At 45.4% G+C, this 17559-nt stretch overlaps 1 protein-coding gene and 1 pseudogene across 1 annotated transcript in view; one reads left to right on the top strand and one right to left on the bottom strand.

Annotated features, from left to right (window-relative positions):
* Window positions 1-17559, top strand: part of GALNT7 (polypeptide N-acetylgalactosaminyltransferase 7) — a 137472-nt gene that overhangs the window by 89825 nt on the left and 30088 nt on the right. Inside the window, exon 3 of the mRNA XM_005882692.2 lies at window positions 11768-11934. Coding sequence (XP_005882754.1) covers window positions 11768-11934 — 167 coding nt within the window. The remainder of the gene's footprint in view (window positions 1-11767; window positions 11935-17559) is intronic.
* LOC106724134 lies at window positions 472-3534 on the bottom strand (annotated as a pseudogene).

The following is a 17559-nucleotide window of genomic DNA, read 5'->3' as shown; positions in this document are numbered from 1 at the left end:
TTAGAGATACTTACCTTCCTGAGTGACTTCAGTTATTCAGTCAAACATGACTTAATGAGAAAATTCTAATATTTTAGAATGAAATAGGAAGTGAAGATTTACACTTGGTAACCAATTAGGGCAAAACTCAAAGAGCATGTCACAGAACTTACACTTACGTTATCTATTGAAATTAAACAATATGATTATTCTCAAACTTTATCAATAATCTTTCTCAAATGTTAGTAAAACGAATCATTGAAATGACATTTTCTCATTTGTTAACAAAATACTACTGTATTTTAGACTACCAACCTGAATGTTTTCTATTATATACACAAAATGTGATTCACTATTAAGCAGGTTCTTGCAATACAACAGATAATAGAGCATTAAAATATTTGCTTTATGATACAACCAATACATAGAACACGTGCCTTCCTCAATTTCTAAAACGATTAGGAATTGTGGAACTTTCCTTTGCATAAAACCCTCTCCTCTTCATGAAACCCTGAGGTGAAAGGCTGTCTATCCATGTAAAAGCTGTCATCACAAGTCTTCTCAGTTCTGTATTAGACTATAGCTATATGTTTAAAGAATTTTATAAAGAAATGTGGCAACTTATAAAACTGCTCTGTACAGTTTTAACAAAACATTCCCAGACCAACTCAGCCCGAAGGGCCTAGGATGACCCTATAAAAACACTGTCCTTTGGACACTTGCTTGTTTCGAGATGAAGCCCCTTCCCAGCTCTCCTGCTGCCCCTTCTGTTGTCGTGGTCACGGCTCCAGCCAGGTGGTTCCTGTCCTCACGGAAGTGACCATCTCCGTGTCCTCTGGGTGCTGCTCACGGCTATCGTGTCTGCTCCTGGGCAGGGAGGAGAGCTCTGCCTGGTTGACGCAGCGATGACGGTGTCTCTTGACGCCATTGGGAGCTTGGAGACTAGTGATAACCGTGATTATGTGGCTGAACTGATGGGGAAATCCTGATTGACCACATTTCCCGCCATCTGACATCTGTCTCAGAACGCTGTCCATCACTGCTTGTTTCTGAACGTTTTCTGGAGAAGAGGGAGATCTCTCCATTACCTGTGGTGATGGAGCCATGTTATCCACCGCCCTTTCGTGTTTGTGAGGAGATGGAGAGGCCGGGCTTGAATTTCCCACATGACGCTGGACTATGACAGACTCGCATCCTGGGAGGCATGGCTACTTCCTGATGGAACTGGATTTTGCTGGGCCTTCCAAGAAGTTTTATTGCATTAAGTAGATTCGTTGCATACGGAACAGATACTCCATGTTGGAGATTCACAAATGCAAACCGCTTTGGTTTGCCATCCTGCCTTCTGGGATTTTCACTGTTATCACTGGCCCCGCCTGGCGGGAAGGCGGGAAAAGGAGCCCCGCCGTCACTGTAGTGTCCAGGTCGCCCCATAAGCGGGCAGATCCGCGTTCTTCACTGCCCTCGCTGGGCGCCGCCCCTCCCGTGTGAGGCCGAGGGGTCGTCCTGACGCTCCCACTGCGCACTCTCCGAAGCCCACGTCCTCGCGCAACCAGGCGTCGCTACGTAAACGGCAGTCACGCTCACTCCCGCCTGTGTCAACGCTCGCTCCTGCCTGCGTCAACGTGCGCTGACCGAGTGCGCAAGCTCGGAGGAGGGCGCTCTGTCCGGGCTGGACTGACCTGAGGAGCACGGAGGCCTCGCTGGACCGAGGGACATGGGGCCGACACAGCGGCCGCGTTTGAAGGTGGCCCTGAACCACGGGTCCCTGTGCCCGGCGACCAGGAACACGGTGGCCCATCCCGCTCCCCTCAATGGCCTCAGCCCGCTGGCCTCAGCGCCGGCGACATTTCTCTGCAGACAGCGCCCTCGAGCCAGGCCCAAGGCGACCCACCGGGGACCTCCTCCTCTGCAGACGACACGGCCAGGCGTCCGGACCAGAGTCCTTGAGCGACTGGCAGCGGCTGGAGCCCACCTTGCTCAGCGAAGGGAAGGGACCCGGATGGGCGGTGCCAAGGCCTTGAGGTGAGATTCTCCCTGTACCCGCCCCGCCCCGCGTGGAACTGGACCTGCTGCGGAGCTCGGGGTGCAGGACGCTGCGAGTGCGACCTGCCACTGTGTGACCAGGGCCCGCATTTCGGCCCCACCCGGTGCTTTCTAACAGGGCGCTGCTCTCCTTTCATGAGGCACTTAGCACGGGCTGGACCCTTTGCCTGCACTAACTCACCATCCTCTCCACACCTACTACGTGGGTGCATCGTTAACCCCATTTCGCAGATGAAGGCAGCGAGGCACACCGAGGTCCATCGTGTGCGGTCTCACTGCTGCAGGGACTCCTCCTGCTGCCTCCTGACGCCTCTCCAGGAGGCCTCCTGTCCCCCTACCATAACCGTGGCTGCACTGGACTGTCTGTCCCCCAGCTGCGCATGCTCACCGACGCCTGGGCGCTCCACCTGGCCACTTACATGCCCGTATGTTCTGGACACCACCCAAGGGTACCTGCTTGCTGAGCTGCTGGTTCTCCTCCACCTCCCTGCTCTGGAGGCTGCTCTCCTGCAGGGCCAGGGAGGCGTCCCGCAGACCCTGGATGGTGCCCTGGAAGCTCTGCTTCTCCTGGTCCAGCTTCAGGAAGCAGCTGGAGGCCTCTGACAGCTGCTCCAGCTCCCAGCGCAGGTGGGCGGACTCCTCCACACTCTGCCCCTGTGCAGCCTTGAGGGCCAAGTTCTCTTCCCGCAGCTCCTCAAGGTGTTTTTGGTCTGTGTCCGGGGCCAATTGTAGGCAGCACAGCTTTGATTTCAGCTGCACGTTCTCCTCCTCAAGCTCATACAGCTTATCAACCCGGGACCAAGCGACAGTCAGCGGCTCCTGGAGAAGGCCCTTGGTGTCCATTGAAGTATAATTGTCTTCAACCAGCTCCTTCATGCGGGCTGCAGATAAGTCTACTACGTCTTTTTGCTTCTGTCTGAGGCCCATCGCCTCCAACTCCAGCCTCTCCACGCGGCTCGCCTTCTCCCTCAGGGAGTCCAGCTCAGGGAGGGCGGCATGAGCAGACTGGGCGCTGGCCACCAGCTCCATGTTATTGTGCCGGGCCTCCTGCAGCTCCAGCACCAGCTGGACCACCTCATGCCTGGTGTCTGCCAGCTGCTTCGTCTTCTCCTCCAGCTCCTGCCTGACGCCGCACAGTGTGGCCTTGGTGTCCGCCAGCTCCATGGCCAGGTGCTGCGTGTCCTCGCTGGGGTGGCTGCTGGTGTTCCACTCCTGGGTCAGGGTCACGACCAGCTCCCTGCAATTGTCTCGCTCAATTACTAGTCTCCTGAGGTGAAAGGTCATGTTGCTTGAGAGGGACTCCACCTCCTCCAGGGCCATGTCTGGGACCTCCAACCACTGCAGGTCAAACAGGCTCTCCTGGTGGGGGGTCACCTCCCGGATATGGGCCAGGATCCCGGCCTGGGTCTCAATGTCCAGCTGGTGGATTTTGTCAATAAACACCCCTTTCCTATCGCACTGGACAGCACAGCCTATCACCAGCACCAGCATCTTCTTCATTTCCTGCATACTGTGTCTGGAATGATCACGTGTTTTCACTGTGCTGGCTCCAAGCTGGCAGCCAGAGCTCTGTGTCCAACAGCTGCCCAGAGCCACTGGCACTGGCCAAGCCCGCCGAGGGGGTGGGCGCTTTCACTCACCAGACAGCGGGTGTTTGCCAATCACCAAAACATCTGGCAAGCTCATTATGATCCGCTGCTGGAGAACTTCCTGGTAAAAGTTCTCAATGTGTCTGACCAAGATGGTCAAGTTCTCAATGCGGAGGTTCACATCATTGTTCACGTGCTGGTGGAAGCGCTGATTAGGTCTGGGGTCTATTTCCAACATGACTTGGTTTAACATGATGCCATCCACCAAGTGCATGTACAGGTTGTCATCACTTGCAACTGGGCTCAAAGTTTTCACATCCCGTCCGCTCCGGGACCGGCAGCCTAGCGCCCTGGCAGGAGCAGGTGAACCCATCTCAGTCCAGGGCTGAGAGCGCCACGGGGTCCTACACCTGATGCATGGGCTCCAGAGTAGGATGTTCCTGTTTTCTTTAAGCCCATATTTGTGAATAATTCTTAGTAAAACAGTGGTTTAAGGGAAAGAACCTTGGGGTCAAAGGTTTAATTTTAAATCTCGCCTCTGTCACTGTGGCTTTGAGTCATTCATATAACCTAATGTAGTCTCAGTCTCCTTATGTATAAAATAAATAATACCAATGCCTGTTCCACCTGCTTCATAGGGTACCTTGGATGCTCTAAGAGCTATTAGAACTCTGGGATAAAATATCACAATAAATAATAGCAAATATCACAATAAATAATAGCGAAAACACCATTTCTTTGGTGTGCTAGAATTTTAGCGCCCTCAAACTTTCTCAACTTGTCCTGGGAGTCGGCTGGGATTATGGACCGAATGCTGGAGAATGTTGTCTCCATGGATTCCTCACAGGCAGGCTTTCGTGTCCCTTCAGGGCTCACTGCAGTGGGCTTTCCATTGTGCTCACAGAGCACTCACTCCAGTGCTCACTATCTCCTTGGCCCGAGGTCCCTGATGCCACTGATGTCCTCACCAAAGGGACATACAGTCATCCCTGCGTGATCTCTCTTGGCACCTCTTAACTGCGAAGTTCTCTCCTATATCTCTCTAGTATCTCACAATGGAGACCCGCCCTCATGCCGCATACCTCGTTGGCTTGGCAGAACCCTGAATGAAGAGGAGCATCGGCAGGATGGCCGAGATGGAGGTGTTCTCTAAAGCCACACTCCGTTTTTGCCCCAGAGTTTGTGCACATTATTTTAAAGTTGCTGCAGAGACCGCCAGCCTTGTGGCTGAGGGATGGTGTGAGCCTTTAGGAAGCCTCTGGCTGTTTTGCAGCTGGGAATGCCAGCCACTCTGTGTCTGTGTTTGAGGATCATTGGCAGCTGAGCTGTCATGACTAATGACTGGACAGCTGTCTCCCTCTAACTGAGGGGGTGCCAGGAAACTGGCTAGCTCAGAGAAGGTAGAGAAAATGGAAATAAATGCAGGTGCAAGCTTTTCAGGGAGCCCTAGGTTACAGGAGGCCACATGTGGTCTAGGCAGATAGTGGTGTTATTCTTTGTTACATAAGTCACATAAAGCAGTGGTTTTTGTAGTTCTGTTTGTAGTTTCTTGCCTTTGCAACCAGCCATGATGAGCCAGAGAGTTCCTGGCCCTGGTCATTCTGCTCTGCTAAGAATGTCCCCCTTTCCTCCAATATGAAATAAACCTTTCGATCTCAACTCTCTGCCTCAGAAAATGAAATCCATCCCAGAAGTTTAGGTGCAGCTACCTGGTTGGAACTGGGGGTACTTGACTTAAAACCATGCACAAATGGCATGTTTTTTATATTTGTTTGTTTGCTGCTGCTGCTGTTTTTTAGATTTTGCTGATTGGGAGGGTGGACCTGGTAGAGATCATAGGCATGATGAGCTAAAGTCACCTTTGTCCCTACCTTCATACCCATTCTGGTTTCTTACCTTCCAAGTACAGCACCACACAGTCTACTCCAAAACAAGTATGGCAAACAGTTGTACTTTCTCAGTTACCTAGTTATATCCTGAAAGGTGTTATACCTGGAAAACTTTTGCAAGACCCAACCATTAATTCTGTGTTCATCAATTTTTTTACTTTCAGCCACAATAGAGAAGTGTAAGGTTTATTATTCTCCTTTTCATTAATACTTAATTTGTTAAATAAATTTATTGATTTAAAATGGTGAAAAGCTTCCTCGCCAGTTGCTCAGTGGTTAGAGCGTCAGCCCACAGACTGAAGGTGGGTCTTGGGTTAGATTCTGGTCAAGGGCATGTACCTCGGTTACAGGCTTGATCCCTGGCACCAGTGGGGGCGCATGTGAGAAGCAACCAATCTGTGTGTCTCTCTCACGTCGATGTTTCTCTCTCTCTCCCTCTCCCACCTTCTCTTTCACTCTCTCTAAAAAACAATGAAAAAAAAATCAATAGTAACATGTTAGACATGGATTTTTTGCCGGAATCAAATCTACTCAGCTCGCTAAAAAGGGAGATGGGGAGGAAAGGGGTATGAGCAACCACTTGAAAGGATATAGGTGTATCTCATAGAACCCAAGGTCAGGAAGTACACCTGATTGGAACCAGAAAACGAAAAACTGAGAACCCAAATCATACGCTCTTTCTCTCTGAGGGTTTATGAACTCTCATCTCTACTTCTGTCTTTCTCTGCTTCTCCATAAAAATAGCTGCCCAGCCCTTGCCTCATGATATCATTTAAGAGCAGTAGAAACCAGCTAGGGTCTCAGAAGCCCAAAGTCCCCGGAGAGGGCCTCTGATTGGCCCAGGTTGGACGAGGGCTCACTGCTAGTCCATCCTGCTGGACTGGGGATGACAACATGCGGTCTCCTAGACTCAGTAACTTTGGTTTGGTTGAAGGAGACTGTTAGAGAAAGGGGCCTGGGCAGGACTGTGAGTGCTGGGCAGCTTTCAGAGAAGCGGAAGACATTCCAGACATGCATTCCAAATGGTGTGTTCTAAAGATAACCATAAAAAATATTATTTAAAAAAGATGTTTGGCCCTAACCGGTTTGGCTCAGTGGATGGAGCGTCGGCCTGCGGACTGAAGGGTCCCAGGTTCGGTTCCGCTCAAGGGCATGTGCCTTGGTTGCAGGCACATCCCCAGTTTGGGGTGTGCAGGAAGCAGCTGATCAATGTTTCTAACTCTCTATCCCTCTCCCTTCCTCTCTGTAAAAAATCAATAAAATATATTTTTTAAAAAGGATGTTTGGAGTAAAGTAAAGAAAAAGCAGGGTAGGCAGATTATTGGAGCACATTATATGATTTTCACATGAGAGAAAACAGATATGTGAAATACATTTGTTTCTTAGCCCTCTGCGGGAGTGATCTCCATATTGAAAGTTTTATAGCCATCATGCTAAGAGGGAATTAAATTTAAGTATAATGAGCACAGAATAAGAAAGTACTCTAATAGTGCATTAAATTTGTTGAGACCTTTAAAGCCTCTCATAGGACTAGATATTGAGGAACTTACCAGATGACTGTGAGAGGCAGTGCCGTCAGTAATCCAGAGGTATTGTGGAGAAGAGGAGAGGTTTTAGGAAACCGCAGGTGGGAAAATATTGCCTTATATTTTCCAAAGGGGAAAGAGAACGTTTGGTTCTGGAAACTTGATATTGATGCACTGTTAAGATTCTAGGAAGGATCACTTAAACATACAGAAGAAGTAACAGCCACTATATTCCAGCATAGGTCTATGAAAAGGAGTCAAACCAAACTAAGTGACTATCTAAGAAAAGACATAAGCTTTACACTAGTGGACCAGGAGACCGTGTGATACCTAATGCATCTCGATGCAGCAGGATATCTGAGTAAAGTCTTCAGATCCCTGAGGACAGGTAAAGAAATGCAGTCAGTGATAGTGCAGTTAGATGAAGTTAATGAGTGGAGTAATAGCAGCCTCTCAAGGATTACACTTAGCTTTAAAGCACTATATTTGACCTCATATTTGTTCACATTAACAGTAGACACAGAGATAGCAATCTTACTAATCCAATTTTCAACACACAGAAAAATGGGCAGGGATGGTTATATACACCAATTGACAAAATTATCAAAAGAGCAAAACCTGCTAGACATGCACCTAAACCAACAATAAATGTAAACATGGTATTGTATGCTGAGTTCAACTGAAAAAATAAAAAATGAGAAACATTGGGCTTCATAGTAATTTGGGGAGAAAAGTTCCAGGGACTTGTGAGCTAGCAATATGATATGGTTGCAAAAAAAAAAAAAAAAAAAAAAATACAGTGCCAATGTAATTTTAAATTATATAGTTAAAGGATGATATCCAGACTAAGGGTTGTAATACTTCCCTATTTGGCAATATTATGAATTATTATAACAGTCTTTTCTGGGAAATACATTGGCAAAATGGAACATATCCAGATGATCAGGAAGTTTAATTTATAAATTTCTTTGATGCTCAGATTCTTTATTTTGCTATGTGTAATGAACTGTAAGGAATAAAATCTCCCATAGCAAGTTTTCAAGGGTCTTACTTGGTGTCATTCCAGTCAAAGAACATAGGAACTGCTACTTGGGTAAAATCCACTCCCCTCAATCGGTTGAGCTTGAATGATGGGTTTAACAGTGGTAATTCTCCTTTCATTGAAAATATATATTGGTTTCTGAATGCCAAATTAAATTTTATATTCTATATTACTAATTTGTTCATTGGGTGTAGCACTGCTTCATGTAAATTGTATTTTCCCACTCCCTTTTATAATGGGAATGGGTAAAGGGGTTTTATATGAACACAGGAAAGATTCTCAATTTATTCTATATAATAAAAGACTAATATGCAAATTGACCGAACAGCAGAAGGACTGTTCACTATGATGTGCACTGACCACCAGGGGACAGACGCTCAATGCAGGAGCTGCCCCCCGGTGGTCAGTGCGTTCCCACATGGGGAGCGCCACTCAGCCAGAAGCCCTGAGCCAGGTGCAGCAGCGGTGGCTGGAGCCTCTCCTGCCCCCGCGGCAGTGCTAAGGATGTCTGACTGCCAGCTTAGGCCCACTCCCAGTGTCAGTTGGACTGCGAGAGGGCACAGGCCAGGCTGAGGGACGACCCCCACCAAGTGCATGAATTTCGTGCACTGGGCCTCTAGCTTAAAAATAAAAATGTGTAGTTTCTTTAAAAAAATGAGTGTTTCCCAACTTTTGAGAAATTATTTCCTATCCCTAAAGAATATTCCCTATTATAGGGAAATTTAATGCAAAATTAAAGGGAGAGAATCTCAAATGACTATTTATTGAGACTCTCAGGAGTAAGGGAGTAAAATACAACCTTTAAAAGGGGCAAGATGAGTAACTTCAACATACAAATACACAAGCGTGCACACACATACACACACACGTTACTGTGGATTAATGATAGTACATATGGGTTGCAGGAACTTGCAGCCTAAAAATGTTGTTTTTCATAGTCTGCTGAATTAATGTTATTTGTTAATTAAGACCAAATACAACAAGGCTTTATATCAAACTACAGATGTTAAAGAACATAGCTGGTACAGAAAGAAAGCAAGTAAAATATTCACAGGCATTTCATTTTTTGTTCTGAAATCTACTTTTTTAAGTTATAGAAAAGTCACTATGAAAATTTTTTATCCCCTTCTTTTCTTTTGATCCCAAGCACCTGGCCCACATAGCTACCATGAAAATGTTCTGTAAAATTACTTTAGGAATAACTTTATAGCTTTAATCATTGCAAGCCTTTAACCTGAGTGTGGGTATTTGCAGCCAGAGTTCTGTGGCAAAGCTAAGGCACTACTGTCCTTGAGGTCAGAGGATTTTTAAGCTCTCTTGGAAAATGAGGTGCCAGAGAGCCGAAATTAGTCAAAAGTCGGTACCAAAACCCATTCATTTAAGTGTGACATTCTATTCTCAGTTGGTCTTCCTTCTTCTTAGAACCTAAGAAGGAAGACCAATTCTATGCCAGTAAAGTGAGACAAATGATGCAAAATAGGGGGTTTTACCTCAATACCATGGGTGCTTCTTTCCATACTGTCTTAACATCAAGGTTTAGTATATGACAAGCTCTACTCTGTGTTCTACCCAATGTCCTCATCTCACAACAGAAAATCAGAAAAATGTTGCCTGAGGCTCCATATGGATTACAGTTTGTTGGTGGGGTGGGAATTATTATCCCTACCCATCTAAAAGTCAGACGTACCTTGTTCTGCCCAGGTTCGTGTCTCTCCAGAAACTCTTTATCTTCTTTCAAGATCTGCATTCCTCCACTTCTATATTTTTATAGGTATAGCTAGTATTTTTTTCTTTTTCTCTTGTTCATGTTTAACAAGATTTCTTATAAACTCAATATAGCCTTGGTTTATTTCCTGGCTTCAGGACTTACTAGCTGTGTGATCTTATGCAAGTCATTTATCTCTGAGCCTCAATTCCCTCATCTGTAAAATGGGAGATTGATAGCACTAAACTCAGAGTGGTGGTGGTAGGTTACATAAGTTAATAAAAGTAAAGCAAATAGAATAGTGCCTGGCACATAATAAGAATATGCTGTTATACAGCAAATGCCTTCCTTATAATTTTTTCCTCCTTATGTTTATTTTTCATAGTTTAATTATACCATCTAAAGATATAAATCTTCCATCTATGTATTTTAAAGTTCTCATAATTTCTGAATCACATGCACACAAGTCATTCTTGTGCTTTCATCTTTTCCTCCTGAATCCCTTCCCACTTCTTTGGTCTTAGTACTTTTTTTTTTTTTTTATCATCCTTTTGGTTTCACCCTCCAGCACTAGCTCCAGGCCTTCCTGACCACACGTCTTGAGGCCAAGTGGGGTTTTCCCACCAACACACTCAGGGGAATATTTGCTCCATGTCTTGTGTCCCCTGTAGGGTGGTGGGCTCATGGGAGCCAGACCAAGAGTATCTTCCTCGAAGCTATGGCTCCAGTGCCCAGCTCTGAGCATGGACATAATAGGCACTTACTACTCACTTATTCAATGGAAAAATGCAGATGGATTACCAGACAGTCAGCCTCTATGAACCCAGTTTAGAACAGTCTTGAAAGGTAACAATCACCTGGAGAAAAGGTTATCTCCCTGTACTTTGGACCAGGCCCTATGTTAGGTAACAATTACTATTCTAAATGCTGGAATGGGTTATCAGGCTGATAAAGTGAATTATTGCTTTTATGGTTTTAAATTTAACCTTGGGATCAAGCTTATTTACTGGTTCACGGAAAGCTTTGGGGGAGAGAGGGAGAGGGAAAAGCTTTCGCTCCCACTTAGCAAGGAAAGGGTCATAGGCTTCAAATGCTAATTCTGAAAGTTAACTCCTGCAGAAAGGACATGTGTCTCAAATCCTTCTTGTTAGTCTGTCTTGTTCTTATTATCTTGTTCTTCCCCCACCCACCCCACCCCCGTAACCAAACAAAATATATATAACATGTGGGTATACATATACAAAGGATATACACACAGATATAGTATATGTGTGTATGCATATCTGTATCACACTTCTGTGAAACTCACCGAGCCTTCGCTGGCTCTTTGAGTCTATCAGGCCTGTTTTGAGTTTCCAATTAGAAAAAGGTTTCTGGCAACTTTAATCCTGTTACAGTTTCAAATAGTTCTGTGTTGAATAGCCAAAGATCCTCTTTAGCCAATCTATAACTGTAAACAATACAAGATCTTTGCTTATTCATTCATGTTAATTTTTGCTACATGCCACAGTTCAGCCTTAAATTTTTTTTCTTAATAGTTTAGTCATATTAGAATAGGATAGCTTTCAAACACAGTTATATAGTGGTTTTATTCATAGCAAGTGAAATAAATGCCTTGCACCAGAAGCTCAAATTTTAAAAAGCAAAATAAACTGAGTTCTAAGTCATGGAAAAACAACAACAACAACAAAAAACCTGATATCTGTAAGTATTATTTTAAGCATCCCAGCTAAGAAGTATAAATTCACAAATTACTTGTCTATCACATAAAAAGTGTTTGTTGGTTAGGAAGTAGCTTTGTCTATGAATAATTTCATCTCATAGCAGCTTCTCTCTTCTATCTTTTGTTTCTGTAAAATGTAAAAGGTTGTATTTTATTCACTTACATTAGTTACGTCAATCATATTTATTCCAATAGAAAACATAATCATAAGTTTGGAACCAAGCATTATATGTTATCTCTACATAAATATGAAATTTTTCTTTTGCAGGTGCAAGTATTGGCATTACGATGAAAACCTGCTCGTTTCCAGCGTTATCATTGTTTTCCATAATGAAGGATGGTCAACCCTCATGAGAACAGTCCACAGTGTCATAAAAAGGACTCCAAGGAAATATTTAGCAGAAATTGTATTAATTGATGATTTCAGCAATAAAGGTAATGACTATGGAATTGACATTTTGTCCATAAAATAAGTTAATTATGAGTAATTGCAAAAAATGTGATTTCAAAATAATTAGTCTTTAAAAGTAATAGCATCTACTGATAGCATCTATTTCAACAAGTTGGCACTATATCAAGCATTTTGTAATGATTATTTTGTTTAATCCTGACCATAACCTTTGCAATAGATATTGTTATCTTCATTTTATACATGAGGCTTAGAAATGTTAAGTAACTTACCAACATTCACATGCTATTCCTGTCTCAATAATTAATAGCTGGAATCAAATCTACAAGCTCATAAGACTGTGTATTTAACCACTATGTTACACTATTCCAACTCTTTGGGCCTTTGATTTTACAAAAGTTTTGTCATGGAGGTAATTTATTGAAAGACTAAAAAAATGTAATTGCACGTATATTGTAATGCCACTTGGTGTTCCAACCATAGTTGTCCAACTAAAATCCATATACCTATTTAATAGCGTATAATTTGCATTTTAACAATACAACATTGAATTTAACCAGAAACCATGGGCTATTTTTATTTATAATAGAAAGTATCCACTAAAATTTATTTTGCTTTATATTTGATTTAATATATTGAATAAAAGGAAATTGGTTGGTTTTTTATTACTATAGCATTTAGGGAAGCATTGGTTAGTCTTGATTCAACTTGGCAAAATAACGAGATTGAACATTGATTTTTCCCAATAATGGGTTTAAGTTAACATTTTTTCTTTAAATATATTATTGTAAGCAGACTATATCTTCTTAATGACATGAGTATCAAAAGATAGATAATGCTATAGCTCAGACCCCAAAGCAGCAACCTAAATAAAAAATGTAGTTGTGCTGCTGAAACCCAGATATGGGCATTTATTCTTCTTTGTTTGTCACAAAACTGAATTGGATCCTTTGAAATTTCATCAAACAACTCAGGCTAAGTAACAATAGGATATTTGCTTTTTGGCAAGTAAGTTTTGCAAACAATTTTTGTGTACAATTAGTAATACCACTGACCGTATGTCAGAAGACAGAACATGGGTAGCATAAGAATATCATTCAAAATGGTTTTACAAAAGCTTCCTCCAAAACTTCATTTAGAGCTCTTACTGTCTGGATGCACCTCTACTGTTTATACCGTACAGGCATGTGACCAGATCTTGATCTTGTATACATATGCTAGCGTGGAGAAGAAATAGAAATATGGCCTATTTCCTTTTCCCCTCATTTTGTTCAGCTAATCACTTTTTCAACTACTCATTTTTAATTACACTAGAGAATGTATAACTTTAACTTTTTCCGTCATATCAAATGCCTTTAGCTTAGACATCTTACCTTGGTTGCAACTTTCATGACAGGAGTGTAGTCATTAAAAATACTATTCCCATCTCAAGATAAATGCGGGGTGAGGCAAAAAGTAGGTTTACAGTCGTTCTAATGGAAAATAATACAATAATTAATAAATAATAATACTAGAATAAACTCTGTTTCACATACTCACAACTGTAAACCTACTTTTGCCCACCCTGTATTTAAAATGTTTTACCGTGATATTATTGGTACCAACAATATTTTAGATTTTGAAAAACTTAAACCTATAAAAATGACTGAGAAATCCCATGTCTATGATTGTTCTGGTTTTAAGAAGTCCTATGTTATTAACACAAGTAAAACTGTGCTATACTTAGCACATTATAAAAAAAGAAAATTGTGAAGATACACCAAAAATAACTGCTTGGCCCCAGAAAAGGAGCATAAAATTTTGCACTTAAGATTTTTTGGTCCATTTTACTTGAATTTTTTTGTGATCAGAGCTTCTGTTATTAGGAACCTCTAATATTTGGTCTCTTATACATTGTAAAGTCCATCACAGGGCAGGGTCTGCTTAGCTTATAGCAGTAGGAAATACAGAGGTACAGAGGGCTTTAATTAATTTTCCCAATTTCAAAACAACCTTAAAATCTGTCAGTCCCCTTCTCAGTACTAAAAGTATATAGTCTTTGGTAAATCTGACTGGAGTGAAAATTGACTTGTTCTTTCCCCCAATAAATTCAGAAACTAGAACTTTGAGTTATAAGTTTTCTTATTTTAAAGACAAAATACTTTACTAATATAAAACTTCACAAAGGAGCTGGCTGCTCATAGCACTTGGGTTTCTGGAAATTAGAGTATTCTCTTAAAATAAGGTTTGGGGCCTTTAAATAGAGCACACCCCTGTTCACATGTGCGTCAGCCAGCTGAGACTGAGTGGGGTCAAGGCAAAATGCACCCCACACTCTCAGTGGCTTGTAACAACAATGGGTTATGGTCCTGTTCTCTTGCTCTAACAACACATTCCCTGCAGGTCCGCCCTGCTCTGCCCCACATCTTCACCACAGGGCCCAGGCTGCCAGAGCAGCCTGATCTCAGACATTGCCTGCCTAAGAAGCAGAGGGAACAGAGAGACAGGGTGAAGCGCTAGTGGGATTTTAACAGTTCCACTCACAAGTACCTCGAGTCATTTTTCAGCCCCTTCTCATTGGCCACAGCAAGTCGCATGGCCCAGCCTGACATCAGTGGGTGGGGAGGATAATCGCTCCCTGAGGAAAGGGCGTGAATACTTTGAACATTAATAGAGTGCAGTCTGCCAGAGGGTAAGATCCCAAGGAAGCCAGAAGTCATTTCACTCACTAATTTCCCTTTGGGACCATCATTCTATGCATTTAAATTTGAAGAACACGCCATCAACTTGGTTTTGGCTGTAAAAATTTGTTACAGATTTATTTAGATAAAAGCGCCTACTGCAATTCAGAAGGGCCTTAAAAAAAACAACAAGAAACTGTACCAGGCTGGAAAAAAAAAAAAAAAAAAGCTTTTAAAAAAAGTTTAAGTTGAAGGGAAAATTACTTAGATTTTTCTGGGGGGAAAAAATATAGTTTGGCGTGAGAATTTTGTTTATAATTGTCATTAAAAGTGGATGTCGTGGGTGTCTTGACAATTATAAGGTCTCTAAAAATGAGTAAAGTATTAAGTACAGTCTGATTTGCCCATTTAACCACTAGCTCATCACTAAATACAGCTATGTTTTCATCTGTTTTTGTATTCATGGACTAAAAGTTTAAACAATTTAAAAATAATTTTCGTGTCCACAAGAAATATCTCTAAGGATCCAGGACCTAGTCGTGGTTGTGAGGAGCCAATTTCATGGGCTCATAGTGATGCAAACAAAAACTGTTCTCTTACAACTGGGAAGCCAAGATGGAAACTTGGCAAATGTATCTTGTTGTTTTTTTAAATATATTTTATTGATTTTTTACAGAGAGGAAGAGAGAGGGAGAGAGTTAGAAACATAGATGAGAGAGAAACATCAATCAGCTGCCTCCTGCATGCCCCCCACTGGGGATGTGCCCGCAACCAAGGTACATGCCCTTGACCGGAATCGAACCTGGGACCCTTGAGTCCACAGCCAAGGCTCTATCCACTGAGCCAAACCAGTCAGGGCTGTTTCTTGTTTTTAGAACACAAAATTTTCTCTATCAAATTGCAAATATTTATTATTTATTTATTGTATATAAATATTATCTAATCTAATAATAGACAAACATGGTAATTGACCATACCTTCGCTACGCTTCCCATTGGCTAATCAGGGCGATATGCAAATTAACTGCCAACTAAGATGGCGGTTATCCGCCAACAAAGATGGCGGCTAATTTGCATACTGCAGGCAGGGTAGGACAGCACAAGCCGCCATCCAGGCCCCCGTGTGTGACTGCCTCACCGGAGCCCTCGCCCACCCACCGGAGACAGGGGGCCCACTCCCATGTGCGATCCGGGGTGGGCGGGGGCTGGGGCCAAGGCAAGTGGTGCCGATCGCCTCACTGGAGCCCTTGCCTGCCCACCGGAGACAGGGGGCCCACTCCCATGTGCAATCCGGGGGCGGGCGGGGGATCAGCAGCATCGCTTGCCTTAGCATGAGCCCCACCTGCCCGCTGGGAGCCAGCCAGCCCAGGGCCAGGACGGCAGGAGGCGACCCTGGAGCACTGGAGCCACCCAGGCTCTCCCCGCTGTCCGTGCTTCATGAATCCCAAGTTTCCGTGGAAGCAACGGCTGCAGGATGCAGAGCGGGAGACAGGGGCTCCCCCTGCCGCCTGGGAGGCCTCCTCTGCCCCGGTGCCCTCCGTCAAGCCCAAGCCCGAGCCCGAGCTGCGCTCGGCCTGCTCCCGTGTCTCCCGCTCTTCGTCCTGCAGCTGCCGCCTCCGCGGAAACTTGTGATTCATGAAGCATGGGTGGTGGGGAGGAGGAGGCACCTAAGAAGTCCCCGGCCGCCAGCGCCGGGAGCTGAGAACTTTGTGCCAGGGCACTCCCGGCGGGTCCGGTGGCAGAGGGGAGCTGGTCACTGCCACCGCCGCCCCACAGCTGGCTCCGGGCGCTTGGTGTACTGGCTACTGCTGCTGCTTTGGCTGCTGGAAGCTCCGCTGCTGCTTGGGGTCCAGGTGCAGGAGGCTGGCCAGGGGCCTGGGCCAAGTCAGCAGCCCCCGCCACCTCAGCAGCAACAGAGTGGGCAGCAATACAATGGTGAGCCAGGCCTGAGCCCCGCCCGCCCACCGGGGACACAGGGGCCCTCTGAGAGAGAGAGAGAGAGAGAGAGAGAGAGAGAGAAAGAAAGAAAGAGAGAGAGAGAGGTGGAATTTGGCACCCCACATCCCTCCCTGATCAACCACTGCGATTCCAAGCCAGCGAGGGCTGCCTTCAGGCGGCAGCTCCAGGTCCCTCATCCCCACCCCAGGCCCAGAGCACAGTGCTGGGCAGGCGCACCCAGGGGTTTGGGAATGCAGCGCGAGGGGCCGGCACGAAGTTGGGGGTGGGGCTGTGTTTACACCGCCAAATTCCCCACTTCTTTCCTGGCCCGCATCCCTCCTCCTTCCCCTCAGAGGCCCAGCTCTTGCCTACATGCTTGCTGGGCAGGCCCAACTGCACCGGGGAGTGAGCCATGGCGATCAGGATGGCCACTTCCTGGGATGGGATGGCCAGACCACAGGGATTCATGAGGGCGATGAGGCCCATGAGGCATGCGCAGCCCTCCGGTGGTGGGGGTGGCCTGCCAAGCCGAGTCTGGCTTCAGTGGGACCAGTGGGAGCCTGAGGCCACCCCAACCCCCACAGGTCCTGGGCAGACGGTAGCTCAGTGGAGAGCGGTATCTCCATGCATGGTGCCCAGGGGCGGCTGTGAGCTGCTGCAACCCCACTCCACGCTTCAGGGAGGGGGAGAAGGCTTGCAGCCACCAGCACCCTAGGCTGCACCGCCTGGCCTGTGCCTCAGCCTGCCAGGTTGGCAGGGTCCAGAGCAGGTGAGCTGTTCCTTTCCCCCAGTGGTAGAACAGGGAGGAGAGCGCTGGGTGCAGGGAGGGGACCTCAGCTGGGATCCTCCTGGTGTGGGGAAGGGGCCCAGCCTGGGCCCGGTGGGGAGCTTAGGAAGTCTGGCTAAGCAGGCGCTGGTTCATATCAACTCTTACTCTGCCATCTTCCTCCAGCTCTTCAAGCTAGCCCCCCTGCCCCACCTGTCCGGGGGAATGGGCTCTGGGTGACCACCCTGAGCTCAGACTGTGGACCCAGAGACCTCAAGGAAGAGTGCC

The sequence above is a fragment of the Myotis brandtii genome, unplaced genomic scaffold, assembly GCF_000412655.1.
Source record: "Myotis brandtii unplaced genomic scaffold, ASM41265v1 scaffold733, whole genome shotgun sequence".
Taxonomy (NCBI): domain Eukaryota; kingdom Metazoa; phylum Chordata; class Mammalia; order Chiroptera; family Vespertilionidae; genus Myotis; species Myotis brandtii.
The sequence above is the reverse complement of the archived record's forward strand: the minus strand, read 5'-3'. Positions and strand labels throughout refer to the sequence as shown.